This window comes from Trichosurus vulpecula, chromosome 1 (genome assembly GCF_011100635.1).
Source record: "Trichosurus vulpecula isolate mTriVul1 chromosome 1, mTriVul1.pri, whole genome shotgun sequence".
Taxonomy (NCBI): Eukaryota; Metazoa; Chordata; class Mammalia; order Diprotodontia; family Phalangeridae; genus Trichosurus; species Trichosurus vulpecula.
The window spans coordinates 496,824,330-496,838,801 of record NC_050573.1 but is presented as its reverse complement, the minus strand read 5'-3'; the positions used below and the strand labels follow the sequence as shown (position 1 = coordinate 496,838,801).

Genomic DNA, 14,472 nt, shown 5'->3' with positions numbered 1-14,472 from the left:
TCATTTCTCATTCTGCCCCTCTAAAACCACCTCCTATATTACATACTTTGTGGCATGTCTGGTATAATTTGACAGGCCAGATGGCTGGTTTAAACAAGGAGTCACTGAAAAAGATTATCTGCTCAAAATAATTGAGGCCCAAAACAAACTACCTAGGAAAGTAATCATTTTTTCAGAAGTTCTAGGAAAACACTATTAAATAGTATGGCTTAAATTAGGCTTAGACTAACATCTTCCACCATATTCTATAACAGATTCAAAACAGATATGAGAACTGAATATTAAAGGCTGTGCCACACACAAAAAATTAGAAGTAATTTAGCATTTACAGCTATGGGTAGGGGATGAGTTCTTAATCAAATAAGAGGTAGAGGCAATTTTAAAGGATAAAATTGATAATTTGATTATATATAAGGTTGAAAAGCTTTTGCATAAACAAAATTAACACATCTAGGGTAAAAACAGAAGTAGTCAATTGGGGAAAAAAAAAATTTGCATCAAGCATCTCTAACAAGGGTTTGATATCCAAAATATATAGGCAACTCTCAGAAATATGTGACCAAAAGTCATTCCCAAGTGGCCAAAGATATGAAGAAACAGTTCTCAAAAGAAGAACTGCAAACTATTAACAACCATACAAAAGAATATTCTAGAATCATCACTTCTTAAACTGTGGGTTGCAGCCCCACTGGCAACAGTAAAAGATTTCTGAATTCAAAAAGACCAAAAATTAATTCACAATCAAAAGTGTAATGAATCCGAGGAGTTTCTGGCAGCACTGGCCCATGCTGCATTGTGCGATTTCACTGCAGCCTTGGTTCTGAACAAAAGCACGTGCACTTTGCACTGCACATGCCTTCAGGCCACGTAACACCGAGAAGCTGCTGAAGCTCAGAAAAGGGGTAGTGAGTGGAAAACGTTGGAGAATCCCTGTTCTAGATCCCTAATAATAAAGAAAAATACAAATCAAGACAACCCTAAAAGTTTTCATTCACATCTGACAGTCTGGCAAAGATGACAAAGAGTCAATGTATGAGAAGTTTTGGAAAGACTAATTATATGCAAATATTTGGTAACATGGCATTAACAAGGGATAATGAAAAACAACAGTGGCCTCTTGAAGGAGCTTTGTTTTCTGCTCAACCTAAGGCACATGAGAATGGCATTAGAGAATGAAGACCAAGGACCTCCAATGGAGGGCATACTTTAACAGATGCAGGAAAGAGAGTAGACAGAGGTGGCAAAAAGAAATCCATACTACACAAGGGACAAGAATTAGTCTGCTTTTCTAGCTTAGTGCTCTTCTGGCATCTCAGCAACCCTGCCTCTCTCAGCTTTCTCCTTACTTTTCCACTGGACCTGAGGAAGGATTGATAATCAAGGAAGGGCTCCTTTTAAGTGCTTCAGGAAGACGACAGCCTCCTTCATCTTCTCCAGTAGCAAGTTGGACTAGGATGGGTGAGATATGGTCACTTGTAGGCAGCAGAGAAGCAGCCAGGAGACAGGAAGAGAGTAAGTCTGAGTGGGGATAAATGAAGGAGCTGGGATATAACAGAGATGGGATGAAATGCGCCTTCCATTTTCCTGCCTATGCCATGAAGTTAACCCTATCATTAAAACTCTCATTGATACTGAATGTGACACCTAGTGGTGGCATTTGTGGGAAGTGGTACCCAACCTAGGGATTACTGGGCTCCATAAAGCTCTCCTTATCATCTCTCTCACCTGGAAAACCTTGCAAGAAGTAGATTTACCAGAATTGCCACCTCCTTGATCTTCCACACTGCATCAAGTAGAAGTCTTTGCCTTGACACCTTGTGTTGCACCTGTATTTTACAACTCTGGACAGACTGCAACATATTAGGAAGAAATATGTGATAAATACAGTGGTTGCCCAGGCCTACTGTCCTCTGACAACCAGTGGACCTCACTTGACTGGATCATTTCCCTTCTGCCTTCTATATAACTGGACACATTAAAAATTTGCTTCAGTTGGTTATATTTGCTTTAATCATATTTCTTATTTCTATATGCTCTTTTTAAACTTCTGCAAGGTTCACGGATCCAAAGCCCCTCACCTCTCTGTTCCCCATGTTGTCAGATGATCCTTCGGGACAAAAGGGACTCGGACTTCAATATGAAAATCCTTTTCCAGCTGGGAAGTAAAATCTCTATAGGCCTTATGTGATTGGTCTGTCTGGTTCACTGTAACTTCGTATGCAACAAAATATCTAAAACACTACTTCTTCAGGTAGAAAAGAAACAGAAACAAAGTAGATACTCACTGACTGAGTAATAGCTAAGCAAATTGTGGAACACACATTACTGTTTTGTAAGGAATGACAAGCATTCTGAAGACAGAGAAGCATGGAAGGAGTTACACGAAATGAATTCAGAGTATTAAGCAGGGTCAGGAAAACTGCACATGCATCCACAATGACTACAACCATGGAAATAAAGAGAAAGAACAACTGCCACAAAGCAAGCGAAAATGAATGCTTCAGAATTATAAAAAACAGGCTTGGCCGCCGGAGAAGAGATAGAAGAAGCTCCCTTCTCATTCTGCAGAGGTTGGGGGTCCATGGATACAGGACACAGCATATAAGGTTATAAGGTCAGATTTTTCTCATGTGTTGATTGGTTCTGAGTTTTTTTCTCTTCTTCCTCTTTTTCTTTTAAAAAACATTCTCTGTTACTGAGAGTTGGAAGGGAGAGGATACTGTAGGGTAGGAAAATCTAGGTGATATAAAAATAAAATACATGATTAAAAATATTTTAAAAAGATATCTACTCTGATTTTTGAATTCTGTGTTTCGGTTCTACTCTCAATGCTTAAGGGAAATAAGGAGTAGGAAATAAGCTGTAGGATAATTTTCCTGAAGAATCCTCTTTCCTAGTCCCTACGAAACTCTTTTTCCCCCTAGGAATGTTGGGCTCCTGCTCAGGTTTCCTAATCTATCAGATAAAAGCTTCTTTCTACAGAATATCTATGATAAGTTGGGTTCTGGGTCATTATACTGTGTACTATGAGTTCAGATATTTTTGTGTGTAAAGCTAAATGACTTAAATAGGGATAGAATACATGCCTTTGGCCTGACTAGTATTGAGAGGTCACACGTCCCACCATTACGTACTTTCATACCTATGCCAGTCCCTAGGATGCTAACTGGACATGAATGCCAATCCCTAAGTACTTAGAGGCCCTCCCACCTTCCACCCTGTACCTTAGGTTCACACATACTCTCTCACACCATGTTGCACTGGAATAATATTTATTTTTTTTCTTGGCAAAAGTCAAGTGCTACATTTTTAAAAACAGAAAATCCCAAACAATCAAATGCATTGCCCATCACAGAAGAGGGTCAGGCGACAGTACAAAATACCGTACTTTATCTTTTTTTCTTTTTTTGTTACAAGTACTTTTTTTCCTTTAAAGTGATAGAAGTTCCTTGAGAACTAAGTAATCTACAGCCTGCGGTTTAATACTAGGAGAAAAGACAAATTAAGACAGTTAGAGATTTGTAACATCTAGCATTTTGCTTAATCCCCTGTTGATAGCACCTATTTCTCTAGGTCAGAAAGGGACAATTCCACAACTAATGGTGTTTCTAATGTCATGAAGTCAGTGCAGACTTTGAAGCTCCCTGGGCACAGAGCATCTCTGCAGCCTCCCCTCATCAACTTGGATGATTCAGGGAGAAGAGGGAGATGATAGCTCTCATTCCCAGGAAGTATTTCTGGCAGCTAATTGGAGTAAGTGCTCAAAGGAAAAGAGGAAATCATCAAATCAAGGGAACAGGCATTGTTTGCAACATGATGAGTGTAAGAGCAGGGAACAATACGATTACATGGCAAGTTTGTCACTGCTATGTTCAAAAAAAACTTGGAGCCCAAACATACAAATTGGTGAGGTGGGGGAATGGAATAGGAAGAGTATTCCTATTTACTAATTACATCAATGCTGCTACATGCACACCCAGGCAAGGACGAGGAGCACTCAAGTGAGTCACGCCTCAGCCATGGTACTCTGGGGCCAACCCCCTCCCCCACCACACCAAGAAACTAATATTTTACACACTAGGTACACACTACACACAGATACTCAGCCCCCATCCCCGGACTGAACTTGCTTCTGAAGGAAAACCAAACCAAACCAAACCAAACCCATCAAGGTAATCAGAAGAGGGAAGGAAAAAGGAACAAGGAATTTCCCCAAAGCCAAAGGAGACTTGAGGTTCTTCTGGCTGGCTGCAGGCCCCCAATCTGGATTTGTTAATTTTTTTTAGAGGGAGAGGGAGGAGGAGAGCTAATGGGAGTTAGGGAAATCTGGCATAATCCAGTACTTAAACTTCTACCCCTTTTCTAAAATCTCCATCAGAGACCTTGACATTCTAGAGAAGCAAAAGCAGGCCAGGGGAATGGGAAGTGACGCATGAGCAGAAGCCTTCTCCTCAGGGAGCCATGGGGGCAAGGGGAAGGGAAAGGAAAGGGAGCATTTACCCCCTCTTGGACCCTGGAATCCCTAGGGGATAGGGGAACCCAGGAAGGAGACCCTGACATAGGGCCCCAGGGGATGCCTGCAATCTTTCTCAATGGTTTTTCTGGGTGATGGGGTTTTTTTCTGTTTTTGTATACAGTGTCATTAGACTTGTACTTTAAAAAATAAGATAAAACCAGTCCCAAAGCTGGACTCTGTGGATAAAGTAGTTTCTTTTATAAATATTTTAATTACAAGTAATCCTCACTCCATGTAATTTCAATGACACACATAGTACCTGTGCGCGCACACACACACCCACACACACACACACCCACACACCCACACACAGCCCCCAAACTTTCACAGAAAGTCTGACAGCAACCACATAAGTATAAAGGAATCCTACCTCACAACAGCAAAGTAGGGATGAGTATGACTGTGTCAGCCTAAAGCAGAAGCCAAATAGGGGAAAGTGTGTGTCACTTAAAAAGGAAATACAATATGGGATTAACAAAAAATCCTTTGGGTAAGAAGCAAATAAAAAGCCAAAAAAGGTATTAAAGCAAAATTCTGATTGCCAAAGGGGGGAAAAAAGAAAAAGCCACTTTAGACCAACGTACGGAGCCTGTGTCAAATGCCCAAGTCAAAAGCAAATTCTGATGTTCCAATAAGACAAGGGCATCACACAACTGAAAAATGGAAAGAAGAAACAAGGAAACTGAAGATGGGAGTTAGTGTAAATCTCTGCATTTCAGAAGAGTTATTCATTAGCTCCAGAGCCCGGCATAGTTCCCATGGAGCCCTGAAGGGAGGGGACCTCCTGCCACAAAGAGTTTCGTTCCAGACGAGTCGTAGCAGTGGGTGTAAACAGCATTGGGGAAGAAATCAATGTCTGAAAAATAATTCCTCCAAGTTTCATCATGATTCTGTTGGGAAAAGGAGGAGAAAAAGTGTCTGTTAGCTCCTTGATGCCTTGGTAAGGAAAGTAAAGTCACAGGAGATGTATCATATTGCATTCAGAACTGGAGCCAGGAGACTTGGCCCCAGAAGAATGACTCTGTGCCACCTGGACACATTCTACTACTTTGGTTAGGAAATGGGTAAAAAAAAATTCAAATGATGGGGCCATATATATCAATGCTTTACAGCAATGCTTATATTTTTCTCCCAGATCCACCAGTAAATGGCTGCCCTTGGGTAAAGCATTTAATTTCTCAGAGATTTAACCTTTCACGTATCTGTAAAATGGAGGCAATAATCTCCACCCCTTACTTGGTCACAAATGTGTAAAGGTAAATCAGAGAATAAAGATGAAGGGGCCCAGCCCACCTAGTCTTTTTGCTCCTATGTGAACCAGTTGTATAGCAAAAACATTCATCAGAGCAAGGGAGCTATTTTTTCTGATGCTGCCCAGGCACTCCCCGCCCAGTTCCTGCCCCCCAATGGAAGGCTCACTCACCAGCCAGCCTTTACCAGTGGTCAGCTTCAGATTTTCCCCTGCGAGCTTGGGCTTGGACCCATAGTAGGATAAGTGCTTCTCTTCTAGAAACCTCTGGGCCCGGATGTCGTAAAACAACAGGGAGCCCTGCCCTGTGCCCACAGTGATGATGTGCTCGTAGAAGCTCACCGAACGGATGCCTGGGGCCAGGGGAGAGGAGAGTGATCAAAAAGAGACATGGAATCATCTTTAAACATGCCACTGAAAACCTATGGTGGTCTTCTCCTGCCTGTTGTATTAAATCTGAACCTTATAATGTGGCCTTCTAAAATCATCAGAATGTACCACCGAGTCAGTCCTAAGGGCCACCTGGCCAATGCTGATGATCCTAGTGGGAAACCAAGGGATACTGTGTCAAAGAGAATGGTGATGGAGACTCCTAAAGTTTCAAATTAAAAGTTCAAGGCACACCTTTAACATTCCTTAGTAACTTACAGGTTGAATGGTGGATGACAGACCTAAGTCCTTCTTAAACCTGGGTATGGTTCCAGTTTGAATGGCCTTTCAGCTTTATGAATTCTCCATTTACTCTGTTCACTGTATAAAATTGTGATTTTTAATTGCCACAAAACTACTGTCATCATGCTTCTAGGGAGTTGTGAATATAAAGTAATGAGAATGATTTCTAAAAACAGAGCTTATGCATTATTCAAAGGAGCATTCTTCAAAGCAGTGCTCCTGGAAGCCAGTCATTTCTGCATCTATTCCAGTGTTGTTCCCACTTAGGAACTCCTCTTTGGGAACTGCTTACGGAGTTTGCTTACAAGCCAGGCAACAAAATCAGATATGACGATTATACCTTTTTTATAATAAAAAATGGCATTCTCCAGCTCAGTTCCCTACTTTCTACACAGTAGACAGGGCTCTAAGTGACTCCTGGCATTAACTAAAAACTGAACACATTTCCAGAGGATGAAGAGCTCTTGCCACTGATGCTATTCAGAAGGATGACTCCAAAGTCAATTCTAAGAGAAGTCCCAGAAAGGTCTTGAGAAAGGGCAATAACAGTAAGTCTGTGGCTTTCCAAGAAGCCAACAAAGAAGGACAGCTCTCGTTTGGATAAAAAAGTTCTTGCATATTTGTTTAAAAAAAAAAAACCAAAATGCTATAATGATATTGCTGTCGCACCTCATCCTGTATTATACCTATTCATTCAACAGCTATTTAATGAATGGCAACCATCTACAAGACATTATCCTAAGAATTAGTACTGGTAGGAATATAAAGACAAAGAAAAAGTCATGGTCCCTGACCACAAGAAATTTACAACCTAGTTTCATGAACTGCCATGGTGAAGAATTGATCACCTAGCAGGCCAGCTTACTGGTGATAAGCTTCTTTGTACAAAGCTAGGCTGGTCCTTGTACAGCAGACTTAAATCTATTGTTGTGACCACAGGGGAGAAAATACATGAACATAAATGACTAAAATGAGAGGCGATATGTAATAAGTGCTGTTAATTATGCCAACAAAGCTTTGAGTGGGAAGAATACTTCAAGAAGGGTTGGTCAATCCATGAAGGCTTCTAGGAGGATACAACATTTGAACTGGGTCCTGAAAGTAGGATTTTGGCAGCTAGAGGTAGGAGATAATGGCATGTCAGGTAGATGAAATGGCATGACCCAAAGCACAGAATCGGAGAAACAAAAAAGGTGTTTGGGGAAAAGGATAATCCAGTCTGGCTACCGTAAATGTAAGTATAGAGGAGAGGCAGGAAATAAAGCTAGAGAAAAAAGCTCAGAATAATTTATCAAGTTAGGGAGTCAGGACTTTAATTTACAGACACTAAGGGGGACATGTAGGTTTTTGTGCAAGAGTGACATAATTTGAGTGGTGCTTTGATCTGGTGCTTATATAAGGGAGTAGAAAGAGGAAAAGTAATTAGGAAGTCACTGTATGGGTGTGCAATAATGAAGTCAGCCACAGATACGAGTAGAAAGGAATAAATGGAAGTGATGAAGGGAGGGGAGAGAAGGAAGAGAATGGCACAAGTCAGAGAGAACTCTCCGGTTTTCAGCCTGGGTAACAGAGGACGGTGATACCACTGACAGAAAGAGGGAAATCAGGAAAAAGAGATGATTTTGTGGAAAAAATAACAAGTTTGGCTTTTAAAAAGGCCGAGTTTCAGATGCCAGATGAATATAAAAGGCAGAATGTACTTTGAAAATGTGAGACAAACTTGGAAGACAGTTCAGTGGTGAGATCTATTTATCTTGGGAGTTATCCACTGAGGGGGCAATAACTAAAGTCTCGGGTATGGATGAAATTAAGGTAGAGAAGAGAAGACGGAATCTTGGCACTCACATTTAGGGGGCATGAGAAAAAGAAGCCAGTTAAAAAGTTACAGAAGGAACAGTTAAAGAGGGAAGACAAGATTCAGGATAGCACTGTTAGAAACCAAAGGAAAAAAGAGTTTCAAGAGAGAAGGGGAGATCAAACGCTATGGAAAGAAGAATATGTAATGAGAAAAGGCTGTTGGATTAATACTGGAAGCTTTTGAGGCTAGCTTCTATGGAGTCAAAAGTACAGAAGTCAGACTGGATAGGATTAAAGAGTGAAGGGGTAGTGAAGAAGAGGTAAACATAATCTAATCTATATTTATAGATCCAGGCCACATGCGACACAGGTTCCCCACCCCTGGATTAGACTACTGATTGATAATTAGACTATTGAGTAGAGACTAATGTCCAGGAGGAAAGAAGGAACAGTAGCTACAGGGAAATTCATTTTAATTTATTTATTTAGGATAAGCTAGAGGGAAGGAAGGCAGTAGAGAGGACTAGAATGAAGGTACAAGAAAAAAAAAGGACGATAGAGTAGTCTCAAAAACAACAGGTAGGGATGTGAGCACAGGAAAGGATTAGCCTTAGAAACAAAGTACTCTTAGACACAGAAGGGAAAGATAAGTTAACATAAAGATAAACTTTAAGATGGAGAAGACAGAACTTGAGCAACTTTGAGAGATGGCTGAAATAATAGTAAATTAGAGGCCATCTGCTTTAAATAAGGGGTATGAGGGAGGGAGAAGGAGTTTGAACAGTATGTTCCGAGCTTTAGAAAGTTACTATGAGATATTGACAAGAATTCTGCTAGCAGTGAGGTCTCAGGTGAGGTACGAAGTCTTGAAATTATGTTAAATAAAGAATAGTTCAGAAAACTGAGCCTAAAAAGACTTAAGTGGGACAGGATAGCTGTTCTCAAATACCCGAATGACTGTCCAGATGAAAGAAGCTTATTCTGTTTTGTTCCAGAGGGTAGAACTAGGACCAACAGGTAGACGTCACGAGGTAGAAGAATTCTGTCCAATATATTTCCTAGCAGTTAGTAAAAACTATCAAAAATGGAACAAATTGGAAGAAATCTCTATTAACAAGGTGATTATCCAGCTTCTACTTGAACATCTGTTCAAGTAAAAGGGAATTTGGGTGATACAATAAAATGACAGTAATAATAATTCATGTAGTGCTTTAAAGTTTGCAAAATGCTTCACATACACTACTATCTCATTAAAGGGCTACTTACACACTTTTGGACAACTCTTATCATTAGACTGCTTTTTATACAGAGCTTAAGTCAGCTTCCTTGAAATGTCTACTGACTAACTTCCAGGTGGGCAGCTAGGTGGTGCAATGGATAGAGTACTGCACCTGGAGTCAGGAAGATTCACCTTCCTGAATTCAATTCTAGCCACAGACACTAGCTGTGTGGCACTGGGCAAGTCAATTAATCTCCATTTGACTCAGTTTCCTCCATTGTAAGACAAGGATAATAACAGAACCTACCTGCCAGGGTTGTTGTCAGGATCAAAGAAATAGTTGTAAAATGCACATTGCCTGGCAAATGTAGGCATTTCGAAAATGCTGATTTCTAGGTCTCCCCTCCCCCCCGCCCACCTTCCCTCTGGAGTGAACAGAATAAGAAGTTTCCCCTTTCCCATGGCAGCCCTTCAAATATTTTAAGGGAGTGGTTGTTCTTCTCTCTCCACTTTAAATCTTTTCAACTCGAGGCTAGACATTTCCTCTTGTTTCTCAGATGGCATTTTGTGCACACCCTTTCTCATCCTGTCTGTCCTTCAATTTGTCAATGTCACTACTGAAATATGGCATTCAGAGCTAAACAATGTTCCAGATACAGTCTGACTACCCCAGAGTGTGACAGAACTGTTACATCCCTGAAACAGATAATAAACTTTTATCCATTTTTTAATCCATGTTGGATTGCTTGCTCATATTGAGTCTGGTTAACTAAAAGGTCTTTTCACAGGACTCAACTTGTGCTGTTGACTTTTAAAAACTAAGTGCAAGCAAGACTTTGTATTTATTCTTGTTAACTTTTATTTTGTTACCTCTGGCTGGTTGTTTAAGTTTGTTGAGATCTTTTTGAATTCTGTCTTCCAAGAGTATCAACTACTTTTAGGTTCAGATGAAGGTTCATAGCCTTCATCTTTCCAAGATGAAGCATTTTTATAGCCTGTCCTCCAAAGGCAGCTGCTCCACCCCTGGATTATTTTCAGAACCTCTTGGGGACTTTTTACAGTCCTGCTATGTCTGAATGATAACTGGAAGAGTCCATAGTAATCAAAGTTTGTATGTACAAGGCAAAGACAGTATTAAGAAAGAATGCTAGCTTTAAGTCAGAAGACAACCAAAATTCAAATTCTGACTCTAATACTAACAGGCTGAGTTCCTGGGAAAGTCACAACCTCTCAGCTTTAGGTTGACTATTTGTAAAACAGTGATAAATTCCTGTGTATTGTACCTCACAGGATAGTGAAAAGCCCTTTGGATACCCAAGATGAGAGTAATTGTGTTATACACAGAAGTCTGGCACAAGGGTAAGTTGCTGTATGTGGTTCTGTTTCTAAATTCTTTTCTGATAATACCCAGCATTCGGGTATTAATGCCGGATGGCTGACCTATTTTTGCTGTATCAACACATAGGACTGAAGTCTTCTGAGACATCAACTGTGGATTCTCTTCCTGGGTTGTATCTCAGAAGTATATCTTATAAACTACCATCTACTACAGGTTATCATGTTTCAAAAAATCTCAAGTTGGAAGAGAAGACTTTGGAAATCATCTATCCTTCTGTAGTCTGCCAGATCATTTGCATAATTACGAAAATCTGTACTTATACTACCTGGTTTGTGAAGAAACAAGGAATCCTGTTTTCCCACAAAAGCTAAGACTTAAGATTGAGAAAACCAAAATAAAAAGAGGGGTTGACTCTAAAGGGAGTAGGGGAGAAGTTGTGATAGAAGATAGGGAAAGATAAAACATTTTTACTTCAGATAAAGACTAGGATTACAAAAATACTAAACAGCCTTTCAGATAGCCAGTAGTAAGTGAGTTCAGCTTGGGGAGGGATGAGGTCTGGGCAGGGGATCAGACAAATTGGACTCAACCAGAGATATTACAAGGCATTTGTATGTGCCAATAAGCAAAGTTTGAAAATTGTGCCCCTTGTATGTTATTGTCCAGTTGGGGCCTTAAGCTTTCACTACCACATGTGACTTGACATCACAAAATAAGAACCTTTTTGCTTCAGAGAGAAGACTTTTGTGGCATTGAAAAAGCAAATTTCTCTCCCTGCACTGTCATCCTCAGCCTCACCTCATAGGCTTACATTCTCCTTTATCCATGCACTCCATTCTATGAATAAACTTCCCCTTCTTCTTTGAACCTTTCACCTCACAGACTAGTTCCTAACACTAGTGGAATCCTGGCTTTCCTCTAAAGACACCATGGATCTCTTCACTACGGGTATGATTCTATCACCTAGTCTAAAATTCTTGTTGGGCAGCTAGGTGGTGCAGTGAATAAAGTGCAAGGCCTGGAGTCAGGAAGACTCATTTTCCTGAGTTCAAATTTGGCCTCAGACATTTACTAGCTATATGACCCTGGGCAAATCACTTAACCCTGTTTGCCTTAGTTTCCTCATCTGTAAAATGAACTGGAGAAGGAAATGGCAAAGCTCTCCAGTATCTTTGCCAAGAAAACCCCAAGTGGGCTGATGAAGAGTCAGACACAACTGAAAATGATTCAACAATACCAAAAAAACCTTTTATTGCTATCACTGATTTATCAAATGCCAGAATACCTTTCAACTTCCTTAAATTACTTTACCACACCACTAAAAGTTTTCCTCTCCACTCTAACTCTTGTTATTTTCCTTGGTGGCTTGGTGATGATCATGAATTTGTGCTGATGACAGTAACAGCCTGGCTTCTCCATTAGGCACCCATGATCTCTAGCTGTACTCCATCTCAGCCACCCATGGGGCAGTCATCCACTTCAAGACCCTGAACTCTCATTAAAGCTCCTTCTCTGATTATTATCTCTTATACTTCTACCAAAAATGATGATAACAGCTACCACTTATACAATGCTTTCAAGTGTATAAAACAATTTCTATACATTATCTCATTTGATCCTCACAACAGTCCTTAAGGGGAGGTGCTATTACCTACTTGTTAAGATTTTTAATTTTTAAGAGAAGCAAACTGACGTTCAAAGAAGTTCAGTGACCCATCCAAAGTAACACAGGAGCAAATGTTTGAGGTGGGAGTTCAACCCAGGGCTTCCTGAATCCCAGTCTGACATTCTATCCAATATATACACTCTCTCAGCATTGCTGTGTGGTAATTTTATTCATCTCACATCAACTCTCCTGGTTCTCACAGCAGCTATTCCAAATCTTCTCCTCTAGCCTTCAATTCTACTCCATCCCCTTAAATCTAAGTGACTTAAGATTGATCCTAAGCTCCCTCATCTTCCCTTCTTCCTGGCAACCTTCTCTATCTTCTTTCCCTTTGGTATGGTCTCAGAGGATGAGGTAGAACAGCTCCTTGTGAAACTTTGTGCCCTCAATCTCAATCCCTGTCTTGCTCAAATTTCCACTTGAATCTTGTTCTTTTGACCTATTAACTCCTCCCCAAAGTCCTTCCCCCTCCTTAGCCTCCTATATCTCACCAATCTTTCTCCTGACACTTTCTTCTCAGCCTACAAATAAGCTCTGGGGTTCTCCATCTTAAAAAAAACCAAAAACCTTCTCAACCCAAATACGCTGTCAAATTCTTATCCTACATTTCTCTTCCCTTCAAGTAAACTAGTAGAAAGAGCTGCCTACACTACGGAAGTTTAGACTTCACCTCCTATTCATTTTCCAAATCCTTACAATTTGGCCTCCCAAACTAACCACTCTATTGATTTTAACCACTCCAAGTTCACCAATGACTTAATTAATTTCCAAAGCCAGTGGCCTTTTTTAGGGCCTACCTTTGACCATTTTTCAGCATTTGACGTTGCTGATCAGCCTCCCTTGCCTCTCTCTTTGGTCTTCTGTAACACTGATTGCTCCTGGTTTTCCTGCTACTTGTCCAACCATTCTTTCTGTTTCTGGTCTTAGTTGGTCTCCCTCCTCTTGACTTCTAAGTGTTGGTATCTCTCAAGTCACTGTCCTCAGATTTCTCTCTACATATATGCTTATTATCCTGGGGAAATCTCATGGATTTATCCTTTCTATATCCTTCAATCTCTTGGGATCACCACTATTGTATTTCCAATTACCTGTGGAAGATCTCCACCAACACCTCAAATCAACAGGTCCAGAACTGAACTTAGCATCTTTCCCTTAAAACTTGCTTGTCTTCCCATCCTTTCTATTTGGGGAGAGAGTATCACTATCCTTCTAGTTACATAAGATTAAAACATTAGTTTCATCTTTTATTCTTCCTTCTCCTCTACCTTCCAAGTCCTATTCACTTTATCTCCACAATATTTCCAACAATCATTTTCCCTTTTCTCATATTCATTCTTATCACTATCGTCAGGGCCTCTAACTATGGACTATTATAATAGCCTCCTACCTGACTTACCTGCCTCTGATGGTCTCCCTTTTCTAAGCCTTTCCTCACATAGCTGCCCAACTAATCTTTCTATTACATAGGTCTATGCATTTACTTTCTTGAAAGCAATCTGAGCCTGGCACTGAAAATCAGATTCAGGACTTTACATTCATCCCTACTGTTTCATTTCATTATCTTCACTATACAATCCTAATCTCTTTGTAGCTCAATTTATTTAACTACTTCTGTCAGTTTCATGTCATCTAAATTTTAAAAAAAATGTATGCCACTTTTGCCATTATCCAAGTCAGTAATAAGGAACAGAGACAGGGACAGTTCCCTGGTGTAGGGTACTCCAATAGGGACCACTCTTCAGTATTACATCAATCTACTGAATATATATATATATATACATATGTATATATATATATATATTCTCTGGGTCCACTTAGCAAACTCATTCTGAACCCAGACCTAACTGAACTATCATCTAGTCCACATCTCTCCATCTTGTCCACAAGGATATCATGAGAGATTGGATCAAACGCCTTGCTGAATTCCTCATCTACTCTGTCCACTGTATTCCCCTGATCAACTAGTATAGTAACCCTGTCAAAAGAGGAAATGGGCTTATTATGGCATCCCTAG

General features: G+C 40.3%; 1 protein-coding gene across 1 annotated transcript in view; it reads right to left on the bottom strand.

The window, feature by feature from the left end:
• Positions 1-3,255: 3,255 nt before the first annotated feature.
• The window catches only part of DCAF12 (DDB1 and CUL4 associated factor 12), a 106,876-nt gene continuing 95,659 nt past the window's right edge, over positions 3,256-14,472 (bottom strand). The window contains exons 8-9 of the mRNA XM_036739037.1: positions 5,940-6,118; positions 3,256-5,406 (exon numbers count right to left, since the gene is read on the bottom strand). Of these exons, the coding sequence (XP_036594932.1) occupies positions 5,248-5,406; positions 5,940-6,118 (338 nt within the window). The 3' untranslated portion in view covers positions 3,256-5,247. The remainder of the gene's footprint in view (positions 5,407-5,939; positions 6,119-14,472) is intronic.